Source organism: Mastomys coucha, unplaced genomic scaffold, assembly GCF_008632895.1.
Source record: "Mastomys coucha isolate ucsf_1 unplaced genomic scaffold, UCSF_Mcou_1 pScaffold11, whole genome shotgun sequence".
Classification (NCBI taxonomy): Eukaryota; Metazoa; Chordata; class Mammalia; order Rodentia; family Muridae; genus Mastomys; species Mastomys coucha.
In genome coordinates, this window is record NW_022196893.1 from 10,208,047 (window position 1) to 10,233,902 (window position 25,856).

Sequence of the window (25,856 nt, forward strand, 5' to 3'; positions counted from 1 at the left end):
GGGGTGTCCTCCCGGGGCTGGACAGTTGCGCATCCCTGAGAACCTACCTGGGTCTGGGGCGAGCATGGGTGGCTAGGCAATCGAGCCTTTTCTTTGACTGAGTGCTAACTCTCTCTCTCAGCCTTGCCTCCAGCCCTTGGAGGCTGCTAAAGGTAACTGGTACACTTGGGATCCCAGGGCAGGGAAGCATGGCCAGCCACATCCCTGGTTCATCTCTGGCCTCAGAGGATGGGAGAGGAGAAGCCGCTGAGTCAGCATATAGTGAAATCCAGTCCTCCAGGCCTTACAGTTCTCCAGGTCTGTAAGTCTTCATCTATCAAATGAGAACTGAGTCCTCGACTGAATGCAGTAACCTACCTATTGGGAGGTCTTGGATCCCAAGCTAGCCTCTCTCCAGGAAAGAGCCTTCAGATTCCCTTGTCAGACCGTTAAAACATGCTGGGTGTGTTGTATTTACCTAAATGGTTGCTTGCGGCCAGGGCTAGTGTAGTGTGATCCTTCGTAGACCCACCTTCCTTCACAGTAGGTAAGCTGGTATATATTGGCATAGAGGTTCCCGAGATCACTCAGGGTACCTTCTGCTTTTCTCCAGCCTTGGTGCTGGGCACACAGTTGGCATAGAGAACAGAGTGGCTCAAAAAGGGGGCTAGACCACCCAGCACTTTGCTCCTGGGCATCCCTTGGCACTAACTTGCTATGCTCCTAAGAGATAGGGTCTGGTTTCCCCCTTTGCTTCAGAGTGGGCTCCTGATGTCTGGGAGCTCTCAGCTACTCACAGACCTTGAAGAACAGCTAACGGTTGCCTGAGTGAGGCTGGCTCTTCACATAACACACACTATGGAGCCCAGAGGGAAGGACTTGCCAGAGGTCCCACAGCGAGGCAAACACCATATCTACTGAGAACCAGGTTCTCAGTAGCTTCCCCGGGGGGGACCCTGCCACCATGGTGTCCTGCAGGCTCCCTCAGCAGTGTGTAGAGTCACGGATGTGTGTACATATGCATGTGTGTCAGTCCAGTGGGTATTTCCTACGTCCTGCAAGGTACAAAGATCCGATTCAGACCTAGCTTCTGTGATGCTCATCCAGGGTCCTTCCATTGACTACCAGGGGCGGAGGACCCTGTGTATCTCAGGAAGACCATGTACCCCTGAGAAGGCTCAACGAATGAAAGACATGCATGACCTGGATTTGATCCCCAGCACCTGTGTTTAAAAGAAAAAAAAAGGTGGCCCGAGACAGGAGATCCTGGGGCTCTCTGGTCAGCCATCCTAACCATGAGCTCCAGACCAGTGAGAGACCCTATTTCAAAAAATATAAGGTGGGTGGGGCTGGAGAGATGGCTCAGTGGTTAAGGGCACTTGTTGCTTTTGCAGACGACCCAGGTTAGACTCCCAGCACCACATGGTGGCTCACAACCATCTGTAACTCCCGTCCCCAAGGATTCAGTGCTGTCTTTTGAGCTCTGCAGGCATCAGGTATACACACATACATGCAAGGGGAAAAATGCTCATGCAAATAAAAATAAATCTTAAAAAAAAGGGGTGTATGGCCCCTGAGGGACAACACCTGAGGTTGTCCTTTGGCTTCCACAAGGACACACATGTGCACCGCACACACACACACACACACACACACACACAATTTCTTTTTAAAAAGGGGGCCACATACATATACTCACATGTTTGCTCTCTCTTTCTCTCTCTCTTTCTTTCTCTCTCTCTCTCCCACCCTACTTCTAGTGGACCATATGCTTTATTAAAAATAGTTACAAACGCAATCATCAATCTGGGGACTGGAGGGACTGCAAGGAGGGGAGGTACTCGTCCTACCTCTGAGTCCCCTCTATACCCAAACCCAACACCATATAGAGCTGGCTTCAAAGGTCTCAAGGGAGCCGCCAGCTGGGTCGGGCTGAGGCTGGATGGGGGTGCCCAGAGAGGGGTGGCGGCCTCTCTCTGTCTCACAGGTAGAAATGGGCGGAGGTGGACTTGTGTCTCCATCTCTTCCATTTATAGATATTTACAAAAGAGAGTCAAGAGCACAGACCACAGTCATGCAAAAGAAACACACCCTTCCCCCTACCCCAGACCCACCCTGCCCACCCAGAACCCCATGATGCCCGCCCCCCCAGCAGTCCAGCCGCCTTCCCCGAGGTCCTGAGAGCAGAAGGGGTACATCCTTGAAGGGTCAGTGGGAAAGGGTAGAAGATCTGGGGGCCCAGAGCCACCGTGAGGGGATGCCAGGGGGCCCAGGCTATCACGGCTGAGTACCTGGGTCCATCCCAGTCCTGGGCCCTGCAGTCAACAGGAAGGGAATCTCCCAGTCTTTGAAGCCCCCACCTTCCTCTAGGTCCACAGAGCAGTGTTCAACTCTGTCCTAAGAGTGGAAGGCTTGTTCTGATGTCCCACCCCTGGCAGAGGCTCTTGCAGGAATAGAGGAGGGCAGGGCCTGGAGGTCAGATGGCAGACTCCCTGCGGTAGGAAATATTGTCCAGTGGAAGGGTAGCGGCTTGCATGCGCTCCAGATCCAGGTGGCTACCAAACTCAAGCATCCGAATAATGCCTGCCTCCTCTTTGGAACCTGCCTCCAGGCCCAGGCCCGCAGCCACGGCTGCAGCAGCAGCAGCTTCCTCTTCCATCTCTTCTTCCTCCTGGCTCATGAGGGCCAGCTCATTCTCATAGCAGAAGGCACTGGGAGGGGGCGGTGGGGCGGGCAGCACCGTGATCTTGCTCTCTTGCAGCTCACGGGCAGAGCAGCAAGGTGTGCCAGCCACCTCGTAGGTCTTGTGGAATCGTGAATAGTCCACCTTGTAGTGACTCTTCTCCTCGAAGACCACAGGCTCGAACCGGTGACCCCACAGGATCTCACTGGCCAGGTAGGAGCTGCGGGCCTGCGTGGTCATAGCCGTGGCCTCCACCATGCCCTCCAGGATGACCACAATCTCAAAGTCCTCCGACTCCAGCTCCTCCTTGCCCATGCCGTAGAGCGGACTGTCCTCGTCAATCTCATGCACTATGATGATGGGTGACACCAAGAAGATGCGATCCAGGCCAATGTCATAGCCCACGTTGAGGTCCCTCTGGTCCAGTGGCAGGTACTCACCCTCCTGTGTCATGTAGGGTTTGATGAGCTGGGCCCGGACATGAGCCTCCACGATGTGACTCTTGCGCAGGTTACCCACACGCCACATCAGGCAGAGCTTGCCGTCTCGCACGGAGATCACGGCATGGTGGCTGAACAGCAGGGTCTGTGCCCGCTTCTTGGGCCGTGCCATCTTAGCCATGATGGTGCCAATCATGAAGGAGTCGATGACACAGCCCACAATAGACTGGACAACCACGGCAATGACCGCCAACGGGCACTCCTCTGTCACACACCGGAATCCATAGCCAATGGTTGTCTGGGTCTCCACAGAGAATAGGAAGGCTCCCAAAAAGCCATTTACATGCATGATGCAGGGTTTGGGGGAGGTCGGGGTCGCCCCACCATTGCCCCCCGGGCCTCCTGCAGCAGGCACGGAGGGACCGGCCTCCAGGTCACCGTGGAAGAAGGCAATGCACCAGAAGAGGAGGCCGAAAAAGAGCCAGGAAACAAGGAAGGCCGCGGAGAAGATCATGAGCATGTAGCGCCAGCGCGTGTCCACGCACGTGGTGAAGATGTCCGCCATGTAGCGCTGGGACTTGTTGCTCAGGTTGGCGAAGTAGACGTTACACTGGCCGCTCTTCTTGACAAAGCGGTTGCGGCGTTTCCGCCTGGGCACGTGGGCCTGCCCGTTTCGGCTGTGTCCGTGCATGACCTGAGGCTGTCGTCGTCGTCGCGGTCACCTGGGGAGATGCAGGGCCTGTGGGGGACAAGGGACAGGTGAGGTGCTGGAGAGCCAGAGGGTAAAGAGACCACGTGCCAGACGCTCAGGACCAGAAAAGCCTACACGAGACCTTAAGAATTCCTTTGACTCTCAGAGGGGTTGTAGCAGGGGTCGTTTTAGAGGCCAGGCCTAAGCCTGTGTCCCCTGAGGCTGATCCAACCCCCTGGACTGGGGTCTGTTCGACAAAGAATAGGACCCTACTCCTGCTCAGTGTGGCCCTTGGAACTCGACACTGTTCTGGAAGCTTCTATCTGTGTATCTTTTCTATTTTCAGTTTTTGAAGCCAGGTGTCAATGATGTTGCCTCTGCTAAGCTGGAACTCATTTATGTAGACCAGGCTGGCCTTGAACCCAGCCAGAGCTATGCCTGCCTCTGCCTGCCAAATGTGGAACCAAACCGATGCACCCCTATGCTCACTCTTCATTTCATCACCATCACCATCATCACCATCATCATCATCGTCATCAGGAAGGGGCATACTTGCTACAGGATGTGTGTGTCAAAGACAGAGGACAACTTTTCAGGAGTCAGTTCTCTTTCCATCTTGATTTCCGGGGATCGAATTTGGGCTGTCAGGCTTGCACGGCAAGCATGTTTATTAGCCAGGGTACCTTGCCAACCTCTCTTTATTTTTGGTGGTGCCAGGGTCTGAACCCATGGCCTTGAACCCACACTGAGCAAGTGTTCTACTACTGAGCCACACTGCCATTCTGATGCTCAACTTGATTCAGTGTCTGTTTGCCTCCCAGCTTAGTCTCTGCACTGACTCCCTAGGTTCTGTTGTTGCTGTTGTTGTTGTTGTTTCTGCCTCTTTACATTTCAGCTCCTCATCTGCATTGGTTTTTGCAAATGCTCAGAGCTCCCTGTGGCTAACAGTGATGGTGATGTGAGTGTCTCCAGATGGGGTACCACTGATCTCCAGATTCCCTTCCTGTCCCCAGACTCTGGAAGCAGGCCAGGGGCCCGACAGAATAGCCAGTGTGTTAGTCAAGATGGAAGATGGGAGAGCCCAGATCTTCTGAGCATGGGCACATGCAGCTGGCTGAGCTGAGGAGGGGCCGGCTGGGAAGGAAATGGATCCAGACTCAGGAGGCCTCAGCCTCTGGGAGCTCCTGGATTAAGACCCTGTGGGTACAGGTGAGGCGACTGTGTTCCTGCCTCCCACCTGCCTCAGAACACTCAGTTTCCATCACAGAGCTTCAGTTTCTGCATATGCAAACTGAGGATCAAAATCCTACAAGACCCTGGAAGACGAAGCCAACCACCCAGCTGCTTCCAAACCTTGAGAGGTAGGCCTGACCAGGGTTACCAGCTGTTCCAGCAGAGGCTTGTCACCCCCACATGACATGCCCACCAGCTGGACTCACAGAGAGCACAGGTCTCCCTGCTGCTGAGGTCTGAGCATAAGGACACGGTGCAGTCATTTTCAGCCCCACCCCACCCCGGAGGCCACAGGGCCAAGACCCAGCCTGGGTTCCCGCTAACATCTTGGCCTAGAATTATATAAGTCTGGAAGCTTCTATTTTCTGTTCTATTCTTCCTGGTCTAATTGTGCATCTGTGGCAATGTTTACACACTCCCCTGGTTCAGGACAACTTGGTTGCCTCAGCAACCGGTGCGCGCCAATGCTATAATTTAGATATCAACAGCCTCTTCCCCTGCCTCTTTCTCCAGAGTCTGCCTCTTCCTCCACCCCACCCGCCTGCATGCCTGGCCACCCTACCAGACCCTGCTTATCTTCCCCACCCCAGTCCACCCCAAGGGGCTCCTAGGTCCAAGTTCCATGTGACCTGGTCAGACCTTAGTTTCCTAACCCGGAACATTGGACTTCTCAGTTATGGCCCAGAAGGCAATACTGGGCCTGCGATGTCCCTAACTCTAGCTGGAGGTCCCCCTGCTGCGTTCCCCCATAACCTCCAACTCCATCTGCACCAGAGACACTTAGAGCCAAGCAAACCAAGGTAGCGTGTTCAAGATCCTTGCTTTATTGCTGAGGCCAAGGAGGCCCAGCCGGAGCTACTGAGGGTCTCAAAACGAGGTGGCTGTGTGCAGTCCCTGACGAGGGTGCTCACCCCCGCTCTGATATTTTAAAAGACAGGCCTTTGGCTTTTCTTCTCCTAAGGGGCCTGGGGTGGAGGAAGGAAGAAGTGGGCGCTAACCTCATCAGGACAGGCGCTGAAGCATAATCTGCAAGAGGCAGAGGACAGGGCCTGGCACCTGGGCCTTTGATGAACGAATGCCACTAGCTGTCCAAGAGGGATCCTGGCAAAGGTTCCCTCCCAGGGTACAAGGGAGCCCTGACTCTCTGCTGATAGGACCAGCTCACTTGTGCTGCAGAGATGGCTCACTGTGAGATCTACCCTCACAAGGGGTCCTGGGGTGAGAAGCCAAGGGGACGCGCCCCCCACCCCATGGCTCTAGACTATTGGAGTTCCCTCCTTTAGCACTGCCAAGGTAAGGGAGCCTCTGCCAGCAGCCTTAACGCTCTGTATGTGTGTATCAGGTATTCGCCTCCCTACTCAACATATGCTCCCCAGAGCCTCCCATCACCTGCCCCATAGTTCTGTAGGCCTCTTAAGGCTCCAGTAGGCTCTCGGAGGGAGCACCTCCCGTGCCTGCCTCTTAAGGCTCTTAAGATGACTCTTAAGGCTCTTTCTCATCTCTGTACTTGGCCCTGCTTTGTTTCCCAGATCTGTCCTCTCAGGTACACCGAGGAGTAGCTGTGTGCAGTCCCTCCTGCTCCAATAAGCAGCTGCCATGGTCACCACAGGCCTTCTCAGTAGGGATGTGAGGCTCACTTGCCATTGTGTGGGCTAAGTGCACATCTCACCAGTGAAAAGTGCCAACCGAGCATCGTGTCTATGTGATCACTGCCCAGGCATGGCGGGAATCTTTCCTTGATCACATGGGACTTCTGGGAAAAGATACAGAGGCTGGAGGGAAAGCTCAAAGGAGAAGGACCATGGATGACAGTGGGGGACAAAAAGCATGGATCAGCAGCATCATCCCACATAGGTCTGACTCCTCCTCTGAGTAGAACCCCGATTGTCCATGGCATGACCCCAACCCATACTCACTGGAAGGCAGACCAGTCTCCATCCTATCCACCAAGTGTGCACTAAAGGATGCTGGCTGACTGTGTGACAGAAGGACTCTGGAGCCCTGTGCCCTGCCATGTGGAGGAGCCCAGACAATCCCTTCTCTTTCCTAGCACTGCATTATCCTCAAAGCCTGGGGTCACCTGTCCTCCGGTTGGGCTTTTTAAGGCCACAGAACTTGAAACAAACAGAAGCAGGGGAAGGTAAGGTGGCCCAGGGTTCCCACGGCCTCCACAGGCAGTCCAGCAAGCTGAGCAGTGGAGGTGGAGTGGCTGACCTTACTCAGATTGCATCCTGTCGTATGTATGTCTAAGGCCAACAGTTCTTTCAGGAACCCCACAGGCTGTAAGGACAGCCGTTCCTAGCCACTCACCCTCACACACACCTGGCTACCTACGCAAAGTGAATGACCCAATGCTGTGGGTTAGCTCCCTGGGAACCTCCCTTGGCCTTGCCAGCCCCAGTAGCAGATGGGCAGAGAGTAGTGGAAGCCGTGTTCTGGGACAGCCGGCCGGCTGGCCCAGGCTATTTATCTTATTCTGAATCTTCTAGGTCACTGCTGTTGGGGAGACAGCATGAGAGGAGACAGCCCTTACTGGCAGTCTCACATCTCAGGCTCAGGGCCCCCATCTCTGAAGTGTTTGAGAGACGGAATGCTCCGGAAGCGCAGACTCCACAGCAGCCGGGGCCTGCCTATCTCACCGAGGTATCGCTGGTGTCTTTGTTCAGCTAACATGTATTTATTAAGCAGCTACTGAAATACAAAAGGGTTCCGGCTGCTTTTTCCCATCTGGGGAGCTGTAGGCTGCAGAGCTGGGGAGATGAGCCTGGGGGTTGGGACAGCAGAAGTGGCAAGGTAGGACAGACTCCACTTAGGTCTGAGTCCTCTTGATCCCAGATCACTCTCGGCCCCACCCTCCCTGGGCCCTGGCCTCTTATCTGCTGGGATGCTCCGTCCAGCCTGGTTCCTCTGAGATCTAGTCCCTTCTCTCCATCTCCATCTCTCACTGGCCTAACTGCTCCTCAGGCCAGCCCCACTTTCTCTGTGCCCCTTCACCCTTGCTGTCTTGCCCCTGGTAGCTTCAGATCGACTATGAAGATGACCTGTTCGTTGCATCCTTATGCTTGGGTCTCAGCTCTAAGACTTCTTTCTGCTTTGGGCCTTCATTTCCACAAATGGCAATGGACCTCTGACCTCTGACCTCAGCAGGCCCTCAGCAGGACGGTTTGGAGAACTGCTACCCTAGGAACAAATCCCGATGGTGGGAGGGGCCTGCAGAGTCTTGCAGATAAAACTTGAGTGGCTAGTCAGTAGTCTCTAAGATACAGTGATTCAGGAGCTGGGAGAGAACTCTGGCTTAACTCTACCACACCTGTGCTCTGGGCAGGCTCTCAAATGCTGTCTTCGAAATAGGGACCCTTTGCAACTCCCTGGTGAGAGGGGACAGTGCAGACTCCTTGTTGTTAGTCCCATGAGCCTCAGATAGGCAGTGGGAGTAGGGACCCTGGACAAAGAGTGGGCAGTGTTTCCCAGGTTGTCCTCTGGCCTCCTTTCTTACTCCTGCCTCTAGAAACTGGGCAGATTTCCCTTGGGGAAGTGAGGAATTCATACCAGCAACGCAGATCCCAACCTTTACAGTATAGACTGGCCTATGTTCTGGCTTTGAGGCATCCCAGGCTTGGTCTTGGTACGTGGGGAGGCCTTTCCAGTCCACTCCTCAAAGAAGGCGTGGTAGAACACATGCTTAGTCCCCACACTCTGGAGGCAGAGGCGGGAGGGGAGGAGGTGGATCTCTATGAGTTGAAGGCCAGCCTGGATTATACAGTGAGTTCCAAGTCAGTCAGAGCTATACAGTGAGACTCTATGTCTCAAAAGAAGAAACACGGAGAATCAGGGATACGGCCCTCTGCAGGCAGGTCCCTCTCCATCCTGCTCTTCTGATGTGGTTAATCTGACTACTTTATCTCCATCTTTCCCTCCCAATGGTAACACCCAGCATTTTATTCTATGTAGACATACTGTGTGGGAGGCCAGAGAACAACCTGGGAAACACTGCCCACTCTTTGTCCAGGGTCTCTTACTGGCGTGGGATTGACAAGGAGGCCGAGCTGGCTGGTCAATGAACTTCCCGATTCTACTTCCCCAGCACTGAGATCCAGCACCCACCACCACACCTAGAATTTAACTCCAGTTCTGGGGATCAAACTCAAAGTGCTCATACTTGTAAGGCAAGCACAGAACTGACTGACCCCTCTCCAGTCCTTCCGGATCACACTCTGGGTGACACCAGGCCAGACTTCACCTCTCTGAACTCAGCACACCTCATCTGTAGGTAAAGCTAACTGTGGATCTCACTGCCTAAGATTGTTGGAATAAACAGTCCGTGCCTACACAGAGTAAGTGGCACACCTGCCTGTGTATCACTCCGGGACAGAACACTCCTGTTCTGAGATCCAAGGAGGAGCCTCAGACACAAAATTCAGACCCACCCAGAGCCAGACACTGTCACACACAGGGTGTCTGTCATTCACTGCCCTGAGAGCAAGCGGGTGAGAGCTATGGCCCTGGAAGCAAATCACACAGACTGGACTCGGCCAGGCGGGCTCTGGTAGGTTCGCGGGTAGCTCAGCCTTAGCATCTCCACCGGCAAAAGGAGCCAACCAACACATTTGTATGTTCAGGGCGGCCCTGACGTTGCCAAACTGCACGGCACACCGTGTAAGCCTTGCTGCCTTCCTCCAGACCCTGGAATCCCTCTGCACACTGCGGCTCCACCCCACCCCCTCCGGGACCAGCGAGATCACACTGCAGGATCCACACTGAGCAATCAGCTTGCATTCACTCTGAGCAGGAGTCACTCTGAGTGCTTCAAGCAGATCGATTCCTTTCAGCATTGTGGTGAGCTCAGAAAAGGTACCGGCTCCGTTCCTTAGAAGTAGGAAAGGCAAGGAAAAGAGAGGTTTGCAACCAACCTGCCTTCTAAGGCCAACCTGGGCTACACAGTGAGTTACAGTCCAGCCTGGGCTCAAGCATCCCTAACGTCCCTGGTCGTTCCCAAGTTTGAGGTCTGAGGCTCTGCAGAGTAGCCTTCAGGTCTGCAATGGAGGCAGAGAAGGAAGCAAGCTGGAGAGGAGGAGGGAGGCTGGGTTTGGTGTTTGGGGTTTGGTGGTGGGTAACCGGGTTCCGGGTTCCCGGTTCCCCGGGATTAGGTGACCTTGGGCCCTGCAGGTGGAGCTGTCCAACAGTTCCCAGCTGCCAGGCTCCAGAACCCCTGGATGACCATGTAGAACAAGTGTGAATGGACAGAGGGGAGAGAAGCTCTCAGACCCACCCACAGCCTCATGAGGGGAGCTCAGGCCTGGTGACCCCCGACCCACTCGCCCACTGAGCTCTCCCAGGTTGGGGAGGGGGAAGCTGGAGAGAGAAAATCGGATCAAAGATGATGTAAAGAGCCCAGCTCTGCCTGTCCCTGCCTCTACCTGGGTCAGCTTGAGCACCCACCCACACGCCTACTGCCTTGCCCCTGGATCTCGGCCAACTAAGAGCCCGTAAACCAAGAGCTGAGGCTGAAGCTTGAGGATGCTGTTGTATCCTCAGTGTAACAGCTGCCCCAGCAGAAGAAGCTCCAGCCCAGCCCACGACTGCAGTCTCAGCATAGGGGAGGTAGAGGCAGGAGGAGCAAGAGTTCAAAGTCATCTTTGGCTCTAGAGTGAATTGCAGGCCAGCCTGGGCTACATGAAACTGTCTCAAAAAATGTAAAAAAAAAAAAAAAAAAACCCAGGCAGTGATGGCACATGCCTTTAATCCTAGCACTTGGGAGGCAGAGGCAGGTGGATTTTTGAGTTTGAGACCAGCCTTGAGTTCCAGGAGAGCCAGGGCCACACAGAGAAACCCTGTCTCGAAAAACAAACAAACAAAAACAAAACAAAACAAAACAAAAACAAAAAACAAAAAACAAACAAACAAAAAAAGCTCGAAGTAATGGCATATGCCTTTAATCCCAGCATTTGGGAGGCAGAGACTCTAGGAGTTGAAAGGCCAGCCTGATCTACATAGAACATCCCAGGCCAGCCAGGGCTACATGACTGGGTATAGCCAGGGCTATACCCAGTCTTAAATAAGAGAAAGAAAAAGAGAGAGAGAGAGAGAGAGAGAGAGAGAGAGAGAGAGAGAAAGAGACAGAGAGAGAGAGAGAGAGAGAGAGAGAAACCAGAAATGGTACAAGAGGAAGGGTGGGGGGATTCAGAGCCAGGGTGGTGCCTCCTCCCACCTCCTCCCTCACTTTTTCAGGTTCTGCCCAGCCAGAGGTCACCAGGACCCTGATGTGATGATGGCTGAGCATCTCACAGCCGGAGACCATCACAGTCACACAGGCACATGTGGGGTGCGGGAGCGGAGCGAAGCAGGCAGCCTCCTTGTTGAAGCGCAGCTTGGATGCGGCCCAGCTGCCCATCCATGAGCGGCAGTACGCAGCCACGGAAGCCAAGGAGGCAGCTCTTTCTGGAGCCTTGTGGGTCTGTGAGATGTATTTTTAAGTGGAAAAGGGTAGCGGTGATGAGCGACGAGCGGCGTGTAGAGTCGCTACCTTGTGTGAAAATGGAGAGGAGTTTATAGCTTCTCCCTGCTCGTCTGGATGCAGACCCAGGAAAACCCGAGACACCGACTGCTTCGAGGGAGGGGAAGCAGGTGGCTGGGGATGGAGGACAGTGGAGAATACTCACTGTTTCTTTCGTTGGTCTTTTAATTTTAGAATCATATGAGTGTATCACCTATGGAAAACACCCGTGAGTTTTAAAATCAGCACTGGATAGATGTGTGTTTGTCAGAGACAGGCCACAGCACTCCTAAGGTCCTCAACAAATAGCATGATCTCAGAAGATGGTCCAAGGACATGTCCCCTAGGTGCCGTGGGGCCCTGGGAGACATGTCTATCCGGAGTCACAACTACAAAATGAGGAATAACACCTGATGTACAGGCATGCTAGGAAGACAACCAGAGAGGGAGAGGGAGTGTGAGCTGTAAAGTGCAGAGGCCAGAGAGTGTAAGCTTTGAGACGCAGCCATCCCGGGGGATGTGTGCATGCAATGCATGTGTGTGCCAGTGTGCACATGTGAGTGCACACACTCGCTCTTGTGACTTCTGTGAGGCATGTGTGTGCCAGCATGCACACATGAGTACAAACACTTACTCTTGTGACTTCTGTGAGGCATGTGTGTGCCAGTGTGCACAGCCATTCTGGGGGATGTGTGCATGCATGCATGTGTGTGCCAGTGTGCACACGTGAGTGCACACAGCCATTCTAGGGTATGTGTGCGTGCATGTGTGTGTGTACCAGCGTGCACACGTGAGTGTACACAGCCATTCTGGGGGATGTGTGCATGCATGCATGCATGTGTGTGCCATTGTGCACATGTGAGTGCACACACTTGCTCTTGTGACTTCTGTGAGTTTCTCAATGAACCTGGAGCTTGCTATTTTGACTGGACTGGCTGGCTGGAAGGTCCCAAAATCTGCTTGTTTCTGCCTCCTCCACCTGCCCTTAAGCTGGGGTTAAAAGCATACTGCCACATCTTTCATTTTACATGGGGTCTGGGGATCCGAACTCAGGTCCTCATGTTTGCATATCCACAGAGCCATCTCCAAGCCCACAAAAACCCTCCTTGAAGGGCATGCATGGGCTCCCTCCCAGTCTCCTCACTGCTCCCCAAAGCTGCTCTGAAGGAATCTGTGATCAGTTCCCAACTTGCTCCTGATTTCTCCAGACCTGAGAGCATCTTTCAGGTTGCCCTGCCTCCTGCCACTGCTATAAGCCACACACCCTGTGAGCCATCCTGTGAGCATAGGCTCAGCCACCAGCCACCACCAGCAGCCATCAACCTCCCTCCATCATTGGTCTCCCCACTTGGTTCCTCTGTACCCCCACCCTCCACCCAGTGATCTCATCCAGTCCTGAGCCTTAAAATACCAGCAGCCACATTTCCCTTGGAGTAGACGCACTCTGCTAGACGGCTAAGAAACATTCATTGCCTCCTGACTTTTCCTGCTCAGTCTGTGAGCCCTCCCAGGGTGGCTCAGGCCTGTACCCCCTTCACTCTCAGAACCTAAGGTCAGGGAGAGAACATCTTCACTAAACACTATGGCCATGCTCTGGTCCTCCTTCCAAGCTGAGAGTCCTATTTTTACCTCACGGGGAGCTGAGGCACAGGTCCATGGGATAGGATGCTGAATGCTCTATTCCATATCCCCACAGCTTTGAGCTTGACCCCCAGCCTTCTCCTGGCCTTCCCAGTCAAGGATTCCTATCATTCCCCAGCCATAACTCCAGGGCTCCCCACATTCACAAAAGTAAACTCTGGGCCCAAGTAAGGTTGTTCCCTCACACTGACTTTGCCCCAGTTCCCTACCCTAACCCTTGCCACGCAGCCATACGGCCTTTCTCCCTGTCCTGCCCACCACATCAAGCCAGCCAGCCCTGGGAACTTTGCACTGCTGGTATCCTTCTCACTGAAGGTCTGTGGATTCTTAGTTCCCAGCTCCCTCCCACTGGAGTTTTAACCGAGGCCCTAGGCTTAATGATGCCCCGTGCTTTGCCACCATGTCCTCTTCCTCCAGCCCTTATGAACCTTATGTCACTGGTCCGTCCATGCGAGGCTCTTGACTATTCACCCTGAGTCCCGCAGCCTGGCATGCAGTAAACGCTTCACATACGTCTGGCAAGGGACAAGGACATGAGATCTGTGCAGCTTGTCATAATTCCCGTGAAGGGCCCAAGCAGGGCGATGTCACGGGATGTGACAAGCTATTTTTGATGCTGTAATGAGGGAGCAGAGGTGGCCCCAAGCACAGACCAGGAGGACCTTCTGTGCCGTTGTATCATAGGACACGGCACAGTAGCTGTGAGCAGGGGAGACGGGGGGCAGGACAGCTCAAGTCTCAGGCCTCCACAGAACTCTGTCCTCAATGTCCTAGGGCAAAGAGCGGTGACAGCCCCAGGATCCTGGGCTGCAGGGAGAAGCTTGAAGAACAATGGTTTGGGAGGTGGGGTACGGACTAGGGGGGATGGCACAGCAGACAGGGACTTCAGAGGGTGAGGGACTGTGGTCACATCACAATAGTATTCAGCAATAGCCAAGGGACTGTGGCTAAGAGAACATTTACCTGTCGGCTGAGTGTTGACTCATAGATTCAGATCATCTTCCACCAGCTCTAGCCAACCGACCCACCCATCCATCTATCCACCCACCCACCTATCAACCCACTCATCCATCCATCCATCCATCCAACCATCCGTTCATCTGTCCATCCGTTCATCCATTCATCATCCATCATCCATCCATTTACCCCCTAACAGCAACCTGAGCTGGCTTAGCTCAGCACCTGCCTTCCTGTTTAGCATGTCTACCGCAATGCCCTTGAAGGTGCGCTGTGAGTAATGATATTTTGAGTACCCACTATGTGCTGTGGGAGAAGCAATTAGTTCTGAGCTGAGCATGGTGACACTCATCTTTTTGTTTGTTTGTTTGTTTGTTTGAGACAGGGTTTCTCTGTGTAGCCCGGCTGTCCCGGAACTCACTCAGTCCAGGCTGGCCTCGAACTCAGAAATCCGTCTGCATCTGCCTCCCAAGTGCTGGGATTAAAGGCGTGAGCCACCACTGCCCGGCGGTGACACTCATCTTTAATTCTAGCACTCGGAGCCAGGCAGTGGTGGTGCATGCCTTTAATCCCAGGTCTCGGGGTTTTGGGGGTGGGCAGAGGCAGGTGGATTTCTGTAAGTTCAGGACAGTCTGAGCTACACTGTGAGACCATGTTTCAAAAAGAAAAAGAAAGACACATGCACTCTGAGCAGGCCTGCTCAGTCAGATCTTGTCAAGTGTCTTGAGCCAAAGAGTCTACACAGTCAGGGGCTTAAGAAAGCGTTCTGTAAAGATGTGTGAGTTCTAGAACGCAGAAGAAGCTGGCCAAGGCAGAGCTTGGAATTCAGCTCAGGTAGGACTGAGGCCCCAGGGACAGCTGGTTTCAGGGGTTTGGGGACCCAGGTTCGGTGGGTGGCCAGACATAGGAAAGGAGGGTGCTCCAAATCAGTGTAGCAGTTTCCTAGAGGTCTGGGCACTTGGAGCCAAGGGTCTGGGGGAAAAGGAAGCCGTATATACATAGAAGCTTCTAATAGTACTGTCTCCAAGATCTCTACCCAGGGTGTTGACTTTTCAGCTTCAAACAAGACCCAGAGTAGAAGCAACATACACTGTATAATGTATTGTTAGTAAGCATGCATGCACGCGCACGCACACATACACATACATATGTGCACGCACACAGATGCACACGCACACCAGTGACATCCTAAGACACCCCTTCCCCTCACACATGCCTTGTATTTTAGTGTTGTCCAGGTCAGGCCCCGACTGTAACTTGGTTCTCACTCTGCATCCCAGACTGGCTCAGCATTCATCACATAGCCCATGCTGGCCTTAAACTTGTAGCAGTCCTTCTGCCTTACCCCATCGAAGGGTTGGGATTACAACTCTGAGCCACCACTCCCAGATCTTCCCTTGTATGACCTGAAAAGCCCTGCTCTGAAGGGTGACGAGGGCCGAGGAAGAGCAGAAATTGGGAGTAGGACTCCCCTCAAAAGCCAAGATTGGTGGCGGGGCCCTGTCATCACAGCGACTGAAGAGGTGGGGGCAGAGAGAGCACAAAGGTCAAAAGGAACTGCGGAGTTCAAGGCAGTCTAGGTGCCTTGGTGACACCCTGTCTCAAAACAAGTAGTCAAAGCAAAATGTAGAAGGGGACGGGGGTGAGGATGTAGCTACCATGCTTGTGACCTGGGGTTCTACCCAAACAAGCCACCACCTACGGGCACGCCATTGGCTCTGGGAGGCAAAGGCACAGGGACCTCATTGGAGGCCATGTGACTTGAGACAAGGGAATATTTGTGAACGTCACACTGCAATTCCCACAATATGTTCCTTTGAGTTCTAGGTCCATCCTTGGCCAGGACTCTCCGCTGTCCCTCACTGTCCCTCAGCAGATGCCATTCAGTGTTTGCTCACAGACCTCCTAGGGAGGGTAGCCCGCTTGACTGCAAGGAGTGAGGCTCAGCTGGTAGAGGGGTTCAGCTAAGAACTTGGGGACCCAGGACAGCCCTGAGATGTGACCTTGGCCTCTCTGCCCTAGCTGTACCCTCCTCTCTCCTGTTCATTGACGGTCTGATGTCTGGGGGGTGGGGGTGGCCCTGGTACCCAGCTAGGACTTCTCCAAGGTCAGGTAGCTTTGATCTGCAGCTGCAAAGCCAGGTGCCCACTCAATGTCTCACCCGATGCAGTGGGTCTGAGGACAGGAAGAGAGAGCCGGGTGTGAGGGAAGCGCTCAGCAGAGTTGGAGGACCAGCCCCAGACACCAGGGACTAGAGACAGGGTATCTATCTGCAGGGAATGCTTTCTGTCGGTGCCCCACTGACCCCTATCCTGTCTGTCCCCAGACCAATGACATTTCAACATGGGCAGAGCAGAAAGGAATCACAAGGCGGAGTGGGAAGAGGCCAGATGAGGAAGCCTGGGCTAACTCTCCTAAGTCCTTGAGATGGCAGGACCCCAGCCCCACAGGATGCCTAGCCCCTCCTGTCCCTGCAGCAGTGATAGAGAAGGCCGCACAGGGAAAGCTAGGCTCACCTCACGGTTCCCATGTCCCCACTTGAAGCCCTTGCTTCACAGAGCTCAGAAGCCCCCTCAGAGTGACAGTGGCCCAGTGAAGGTCACAAAGGATTGTGAGTGGCTGAGCCTTTCTCCTACCACTGTGACAGGCCCTGCTTCTTCCCTTGTCCCCTATCTGTGGACTTTCCCAGGAGAGGCGCATCTCCCCTCCCCTGGTCCTCAAAGACACAGGCACCTGAAAGAGGGCTAGGTGTCAGGAGCCCAAGAAGCCTTCAAGAGCAGATCTGTTCCAACTCCGCCACCTTCACTAGTCAAATAATCACCAGGAAAATAGTCCCTGGGTCATTTGTTCCAGGTGAGTGGCTAGAGGAAAGGAAGATACAGGAGACAGAGAGGCTAAAGCTGAGGTGACATTTCTCTTCAGCCCACCTGCGGCTGCACACCCCAGTTCATCACTGCCCAGCTGGAGGCCCCACTGGGCCCCCAGGCAGCTTCAACCCATGCTCTCAGTGGTAGGTCGCCATGATGACGCCACCTCTCCCAGCATGGCTCTTACTGGGGTGGGGAATACAGAAGTTCACCTTTCTTGATAGCCTGATGGTATGTCTTCCCAGGGACACTTCATCTCGCCCTGCCTGCTGAGGCTGTGTTCTAGCTAAGGATTGACCAGACAGCCACAGAAAAGAGGAGAGAACCCTCGGGGAGGGACAAAGGGGGAGACACAGTGCTGGGGAGCAGAGCCAGGTTGGTGGCAGGAAGATCAAATAAGAGAGGGGTCTTGGGCTTCCGGGGCTGGCACCTGTAGCGCCTGGGGCAAACTCTTATTACCAAGCTTCAGTTTTCTCACATGAAAACAGGGGTGCTTTGCTCATGGGACAGTGGGGGGCACTGACTGAGGCTACTAGGAAGTCTAGCATCTCCTGTTATTCCCTCAAGGCATCCTGTAAGGGCTGTAGCTATATGTAGCTCAGTTGGTAATGACTGCCTAGTGTGGATGAAACAGATCCCATCACTGTATAACCCAGACGTGTTGGCTCACACCCAGAATCTTAGCCCTCAGGAAGTGGAGGCAGGAGGATCCGAAGTTTGAGGTCACTCCTACACTGCTACACACAATCTTCGTGTCACCAAACAATAGTGCCAGCACCCCAGGCAAGGCTCTTGTGTGCACCTGCTGCATGCCGGTAGTAGGTGGCTATGAGGAGGCTGGGGTGAGAGACCTGCAGGGGCAGCGGCCCAGACCCAGAGCCCTCCGTTTCCCCTGGCCTGAGTGTCCTGAAACAGAACTGTGGCCTCAGAATCAGCCAACACTCACGTATCCAGTCCCACACATCCCCAGCAGCTGTGTTCTTGCATGGAGCCTCAGTTTCCCTTCCTATGAATGACAAGCAACCATGTCTTAACGTCTCACTGGTTCACTCCAGAACCAGAGAGCCGTCTGTGAGGGACAGTTGTTGCACAGGCCTTTAGAAGTAGGGGGTCAGGATCCAGAGCCCCCTACCCCCATGCCTTACCCCACCCACCACCCAGGAGCAGAGTGCGCGCCTGCAGGAGCGCGCGTGCGTGTGTGACTCAGGCTCTATTCATAGCTCAGCTCCGCCAGCTGCAATGTCACAGGCAGAGGGGCCTCGGCCCATGTTATTATTACAATTACCATGTGAATTAAAAGTTTGAGCAGCGATCAGCCCACGTCGCCAGGGAAGAGGGAGCAGGAGAAAACTAAAGATGAAAAAGAGAAGAAGGGCTGAGCCTGGAGATCCCCCCGCACCCCAAGAAGGGGTGAGTCGCTCGGCCTGAGGAGGCTCATCAGTTCTGCCAGCACCCAGGGTTCCTGCCTGCTCTTTCCAGGGCCCAGGGTCCCCACAAGGAGGGAGGAGCACTTAGAGATGACATAGCTCAGTGACAGTTACTCAGGGGCAAAGAGATTTTTCTTTCCATAACTTTATCACCCCATGAGGCAGACCAAGCTCGGAGAGGGCAACTCACTGACCTAAGATCACACAGAACTACAACTAGGAGGTTATCGTCTCCTAGACAGTCTCTTGTCACACAGGTTTCTCACTCCACATCCCCAAACCCCATCAGGATGTGATGCTGATGTCTGCAGGTGATCTAGGGGCAAGGCACAAAGACTATAAACAGGACCTGCCTGCTTCCTCTGCTCCATGGAATGGCAGAATCCGACTCTGCTGGAAGTCCCAGCATGGAATCAACAACTCCAGATTCTGTCTCCTCCTCCTCCTTCTCCTTCTTCTTTTGGTTTTTTTTTCAAGACAGGGTTTCTCTCTGTAGCCCTGCTGTCCTGGAACTCACTCTGTAGACCAGGCTGGCCTCGAACTCAGAAATCTGCCTGTCTCTGCCTCCCAAGTGCTGGGATCAAAGGCATGTGCCACCACCACCCAGCTAACAACTCAAGATTCTGAATCCACATCCCCATGTTGTGGCACCATCCACCTAAGGTCCCTTTCCCTCACCTACTGGTGCAGGGGACAGAAGTCCCAGGCTAGAGAATGCCCAGCTGAACGCTGATGGTCTGCTCGCCTTGGGCCAGCTCAGTCTTCCCATCTATAAAATGAGCTCTTCCCAGCAGTTCATGATTGTGTCTGTCTCCAGAACGGAGCCCCCAGGGATCCCTGAGGGGGTGTCAGGCTGTGGGGGCGACTAGACCATCTCCTGCCAAACCCCAGCCCAGGGGAGGAATATTTTCCACTCTTTCTGGGGAAGCCCTAGAGACGGCCCCCGGGGAATGAGATCAGTCTAAACCCAAACCCAGTCCCTCCATACTTGCTGTGTGACCTTGGACAGGTAGCACAGTCTCTCTGAGCTACAACTTCTCCATCTGTAGGATGGGGGACAGTACATCATCAATGGAGGGCTGCAATGAGGATGAAGAATTTGCTGAAGTCTGTAGCCTCATACCTGGTCAGGCAGGCGGGTAGTGGATGAGCAATACACATGGCTTTCTAGAACATCTTTGGGAGATATCAAAGACTCAAGGATTCTCATGGTGGAATGAGATGTCATTCACAGTCACCCATGAGGTGGCAGTCACCAGGCAGGAGGGTCAGTTCAGTCTGATCAGCCCTTGGAGAAGGGCCCTCACTCTCTCACCAGACCTCGGGTACCCATTTTTCTCAGCCCCCTGGGATAACAGGCCACCTCTCTGGCTGACTCGGGTAACTTGGCCAGCTCAGTCCTTGTCACTGAGCCTGTCTTCCCATCTATAAAAATAAGTTCTTCCCCAGAGGATCCCTGAGGGGGTGTCATGTTGTTGGGGGCAACTAAACCATCTCCTGCCTAACACTCAGCCAGGGAGAGGAATATTCTAGAATGGACTGTAAGGTTTTAGCCTAGCCCTAAATTCAGCTTGTCCCTCACAGGGAAGGCCTGAGATTAGTTTGCAAATGAGTTCTAAAGGAATCCCACCAAGGAGACCAAGTAATGAATAAGAGCAAAGTCACTGACGGTGGCCATGGGTAGGGATGCAGGAGAGGAAAAGGAAGGGGTGACGCCAGAGCTAGCCCCTCAGGGCTCCTGTTCTGCCTGGCCAAAGTAAAAAGAAGATATCTCTTGTCTGCCTGCTTCCAAGAGGGGACTGAGAACCAAGGACCAGAGCTCTGCTTCCTCGGCCTCTAGGCCATCACTGTGGCCCCGGGACCCACTTCCCCCTGAGGGCCCCAGTTTTTATTCTTGAACAATGACAGCGTCAGATCAATGGTACAAGTGCAGTGCCTCTGAATGTGTGAAACCATTCCCCCACACCACCTGTCCCATGAAGGCCAGGCTGGCCTGCCCCCCATTTCTGGCCATTATGTGGAAGGCATAGGACTCCTATTTATGGGTGGCTTTGAAGCCGGAGTCCTGCCCTTGCTCCCGTAGCACAACTCATATCCAGGGTCCAGGTAGTGACCTTGAACATACCCATTTCACAGGTGAGGAGATAGAGGCATAAGGAGGGAAGCTGCTGTTCAAGGTCACATGATCCATCCAGGGGCCCTGAAGAGCCAACATAGCCCCTCTCAGGGGAATCATCAATACTCCAAAGTGGTCAGCATTCACTATACAAATCTAGACTCTACTACACAAGGGGATCTGCCTGAGGTCACATGGCCAGGCAATGACACACCAAGTCCTGAGAACTCTTTGGTCTCAACTCGCCAGGGAGCCAGCAACAGGGCCCGACTTCGACTTCCTGCCCCAGTCGTGGGACCTCCCCAAGGTTGGAGTCCTGGTGCCACCTCTAGGCTCGGCATGCATGGCCTTTCTCAAACTCCCCCTACATCTAAGACTAGGGTAAGAAGAGCAAACAGGAGACAAGCGAGAAAGTTGAAGTCTGGCTGCTGTCCTTCCACTCCCAGCCTGGCCCCGGTCCTTGGTCCTTCCCCTCCCTCCCCCAGTGCAGGGGGATCAGGCGCTGATGTAATGCACTCGGCTTCCATCCCCGTGCCAATCTCAGAAGAGAGACGACAGATTGCGTGAGCCAAATTTGGCATCCTAGGGGGAGAGGCATGAAGAGTGGGGATGTGGAGGAAAAGAGAAGCCTGGGAGGGACCAGAGAAGCCCCCTGCCCGGCAGAGCCCCTGGGTGCCTCCTCTGTCACTTCTTACACCTCCATTCTTACCCAGTCTGTCTGGCCCTCACCGCTCCCCACCCCCCCGCAGGCTGGCCAGCCTAACCCACCACGGACCCTCCAAGCCTGGGTGCTGCCAGTCTGCCCTCCCCCACCACGACACACTGCTCCAGCTTCACTCCCATTGCTTGTTTCCTGGTTACCACGTTGCTGGTTGTCATGTCGCTTACATGTCCTCGTGACTCAGTGGTCCCCGCAGAGGGGCCCCCTCCTCCTCACACCCCCCTTAGCACTCGCCCCCGCCTCCCCCAGATCCACATTAAGAACCAGCCCGCCCTGTGTAAGCCCACACAGTTCCTCCTCCCCCTCCCTCTCATCCTAAGCCCCGAAATCTTCCCACAGCATCCTAGAGTGACTTTGTCCTCCGATCCACAAATGTCTCTCGAGAACCTGCATGCCTTGGCTCTGCAAGCTTTTCCCAGAGCCCTGACACTGTCTGCAAGCCACTGACATTGACATGAAGTCCCATTCTCCACTGGTACAAACTGTGACTCAGACAAGTCAAGCTAACTGCCCAAGGTCACCCCAGGAGAAGCCCACGGACATTTCTGTCTGGCCAGTCACCTCTCTATTTTCCCCAGGGAGATGTTTCTTTAAGGGTAACATAGGGGATCATTAGGTACAGTGCCCAAGGCCCAGGTCCCCCCCACTTATGCCTAGGCACCTCCATTACTGCCAGTCTGTATTGCCAGCCATATTCTTGCCACTGCTAGCTACTTATTTTCCCTCAAAGTAAACTGAGTTCGTGCTCCCAGCTGCCCACCCCTCTCTCCAGCCTACCGAGAATCTTCTGCTCACAGAGCTCCCGGGCTCTGCATTGGAGGTCAGTGGGGCAGGTCTGGTGTCCCCATTCCACAGATGTGTCGGCAGAGGCTCAGGGAGCATAACTTGTCAGTTTCCCAGCTAGCTGGGCTCATTTTGAAAGCCTGGACCAAGTGATGTATGAGTCTTTGATGCCCCGTATGAAAAACTCCAGAAAGAAACCCTTCTTCCATAGGAGGGCCGAGCAGAATGTTCCAGGTACTGTCCTCCCGCTCCACTTGCCCCAACTGTCCTGTTTCTCCATTTGCTCCCCTCAGAAGCCAAGTCAAGGCTATGCATGGCTCTGGGCTCCTAGCAGTCCTGGAAGGTGTGGGGCTGGATGGGAGTGGGGGTGGAGTAAATATTGGATCCCTGGGTCCAGCCCCTCTCTGTCCAGGGCTAGCCACTTCCTCCCTTCTCCAGGTCCTTCAACCTATGACTTGGTGCTCTTCTGGACTTGAGGCCCTGTCAGAGCAGCCCAGCCACCCTGTGTGGAGCCTAGAGGGCACTGCTGCCTGCTACGCTGGGCTGCCTCCCTGCCCTTGCATAGTTTGTGTGTGTGGAGGGGCGGTAGTCGGCTGACCTGGTTAGTGGGCATTCTGCAGGTGGTGGTGAAGTTCTTTCTTTCTCCCTGCTTAGAGCCCAAGGGATGAGCCTTTGCTGTTTCCCCTTTGCAGAAGAAAAGCGTCTTTCTCCCTCTCTCTACAGCCTCAGTTTCCACCACTAGAATTGCCGAAATGCTTCATTTACTGTTACCTCGTTACTTCAGTTACTACCGGGCTCACCTACCCTGGGGTTATCTGGCACCAGGCAGGTGCTTGACACAACAGAAGGGAAATTTCTGTCATACTCAGAACCATTCACAGAGACTGCAGGTGGGTGGTGGGAAGGAGAGACGCCCCCTTCCCACCTTGCTGCAAGTTACCTGCCTTGCAGCTCCTGGCATGGAGGTGGGCGGGGGCAGAGAAGGGCCGTCGCCAGGGCAGGAGGTCAAATCTCTGTCATCCATCTCCCTTCTATTGCCAGCCGCAACCCACAGGCGACGCTCCCATGGCCAAATAAACGGAGCGCGCCAGGATCACACAAGGGACCCTTCAGGAACCGGGTCAGATAGATGAGTGCAGGACGGGTATGGCCAGAGCGGCTGTACAAACAACCCTCTCAGCTAGACAGACATTGGAACGGACAGACGGACGAAGAGTGCTCGCGATGGGCGAGCCCGAGCTTACCCCGGGGCGCAAGGTCCGAGGAGGGTCTGGGCAGAGAGTGGCCGCTACATCCCCCGGCGCAGTCCGGCGTGCGGCGTCCGGGGCGCCGGGCTCGGGACGCGGGCGCAGCCTGCCCGCGATGTCGCCGCTGACCCAGGTGGCCGCTGTGGGTCTCCGGGTCTCCGCGCCGTCCCGCGCCGCTCCCTGCGTAACTTTCAGCGTTGCCCCGCGTCAAGAGCTGGGCGCCGCCCGGGCGGTAGCATCGTGGGGCCCGGACTCGGGTCGTGGGGTCCCGGGGCCCAGGGCGCCCCCTGCCCGCTGTTACCCACAGCCCCAAGACCCTCTCGCTGTTCGGCTCTGGGGTCTCCTGGCTCTGTGGCCACCTCGCGGCTGCCACACGGTCCCCGCCGCTGCTTCCCGGTGCCGCCTCTCCTCCCGCGGGGCTATGGCACCTGATCGCCGCGCTCCGGCCCCTGCCCCGGCTCAGCTTCGCCCCGCGCCGCCTCCTCGGCCGGCTGTGTCCTTCTCTGTCTGCGTCCCTCCCACTCCCGCCGCCGCCCCCTCCGTCTGGGACCCGGTCCCCGCCGCGTCCCCGGCTCGCCCGGGAGCCCGAGCTCCCGCCGCCCGCGGCGCGCCGAGAACTCCCAACTCGCAGCACGCGCCCCGCTTCGGAGACTTTCGCCCCTCCTCACACGTGACCCGCGCCCCGCTGCGGAGGCAGCGCGTCCCGGCTGCCAGCACCGGGCGGACCCCACCCTGGCCCTCTCGGGGCGTCTGACCCACTCGGGCAGGCCACTCGCACCCGGAACCCGCGACTCGTGCAGGGGTCGGGGGTGGGGGGGCTGCGCCGTCCGGTTCTCGCGCGGATCCTGACCGGGTTTTCCTCCTTGCCCCGCCGCGCTTCTACCGGAGGATCCGTTCCGAGGATCCGCTCCTGGGTTTGCGAGGCCCCCGGGGACAGGTGGGGAGGGTTCTCCAAGCTCAGAGGAGGGTAGGTGGGAACCGGTCCTGTAGGGGGTCCCCGTGGCTCTGACCCTCTCCTCGGTGGTCTGCATTCTCTCCCGAAGCTCTAGCAGCTAAGGGCCCTAAGCACCCCCACTTCAGGAGACAGAGGTCGTTCTTTGGCAAGGACCCTAATAAGTCACCTCCTCAGTAAGGCTCCAGTTCACAGAGGAGAAACTGAGGACCCACAGAAGTCCAAAAGTTCGCAAAAGGTCACCTAGTGGAGTGGAAGTCAAACACACCCTAGTCCCTGTTTTCTCTCTACCTTATTAATCTGTCTTTCCTTTTTGATTTATGTCTATTGCATAGGTGCCTGTGTGTGTATGTACATCATGTGTGTACAGATGCCTGTATGCGAGCGTGTATACTACATACGTGCAGGAGCCTGTGAAAGTCAGAAGTTGTCAGATCCCCTGGAACTAGAATTATAGGCAGCTGTGAACTGACCCATGGGCGATGGGAACTGAACTTGGGTCTTCTGCCAGAGCAGCAAGCTTCTTAACTATGGAGACATCTCACCATTATGAGAAGAGAAGGCCCAGACCCTCCTTCCCCAACCACCCCCAGAGAGCTCAGGTCTGGGTCCCACACTCTGGAAGCACCCCCAGTCACTTTCCTGGGCATTTGTCACCTAACCTTCTAAGGAAACAGGTGAGGAAAAGCGCTTCTCTGTGGCCATAGGAGTCTAAAAGACCTGCAAGTGGACAGCATTTCAACCTGCTGGAGTCTGGCCATGAAGGACCAGGCCCAGATCACAGAGGGAGATCTGACCCAGAGGGGTGGGGGGAAGCCCACAAGCTCATGGAGAACTGATTGAGTCTCCAATCTCTTTGGCTTCCTGTGCCAAGCAGACTTTTCAGGGCAAGACTAAATGATATGCAGTCCACACAGCCATCTTTCTGTGGGTTCTCCCTTCGCCAAAGGCTCTGTCTCAACTCCTCAGTACGGTTCGCTGTCAGGCTCCCGCACACCGTATATTCACACATGTCCTCCGATTCCCACGGATTCCAGAACGTACCAGATGTCATCACACCTCTCTCTCTCCTGCACGCTCTGTTCCCCACTGCCTGAAATGCCCTTGGTCTTTCTTTGCAGTCAGAGCCTTCCTGCTGTTCCCCAAGCCCAGCACCTATTCATCCAACCGGCCCGCACCCAGGGCCCACCTACTCCCAGCCCTCGAGTTAGACATAAGTACGGTTCTTATTTAAAGAGTTTGGAAATCAGACCAACTTGGCTTCCAAAGCACTTAGACACAGCATGTATGACCTTGAGTGAGGTCCTGTTTAACTTTCCAGACTGTGAGCGCTAACAGTGCCCTGTGCACAAGCCGCTGAAGGCAGGTGGGTGCTGGGAGCAGGGAACCCTCCATAGCACTTTGGACCTCCGCCTGCAGTGTCTGTTCTCCTTACCCTGCTGTACCCTCAGGCAGACAGCCAGGACCGATGGATGTTCCCCAGCATACGTGCGTGTACGTGTGTGTGTGTGTGTGTGTGTGTGTGTGTGTGCATAGATTCCCACCCTCCAGCACAGTAAGTGTTCACTTAGCAGTTGACGGATGCCTGGTATCTCCCAGACCTGAAATCGGCAGGATTGAGGGACA

At 54.9% G+C, this 25,856-nt stretch overlaps 1 protein-coding gene across 2 annotated transcripts in view; it reads right to left on the reverse strand.

The window, feature by feature from the left end:
- Window positions 1–1,990: 1,990 nt before the first annotated feature.
- Kcnj4 (potassium inwardly rectifying channel subfamily J member 4) overlaps window positions 1,991–25,856 on the reverse strand; it is a 26,769-nt gene continuing 2,903 nt past the window's right edge. Inside the window, exons 1-2 of one of the 2 annotated variants that reach the window (XM_031358100.1) lie at window positions 23,276–23,375; window positions 1,991–3,841 (exon numbers count right to left, since the gene is read on the reverse strand). In XM_031358100.1, the coding sequence (XP_031213960.1) occupies window positions 2,456–3,793 (1,338 nt within the window). In that variant the 5' untranslated portion in view covers window positions 3,794–3,841; window positions 23,276–23,375 and the 3' untranslated portion in view covers window positions 1,991–2,455. Of the gene's footprint in view, window positions 3,842–23,275; window positions 23,376–25,856 lie in introns of those variants that run through there. The other variant, XM_031358105.1, reaches the window with a different exon arrangement.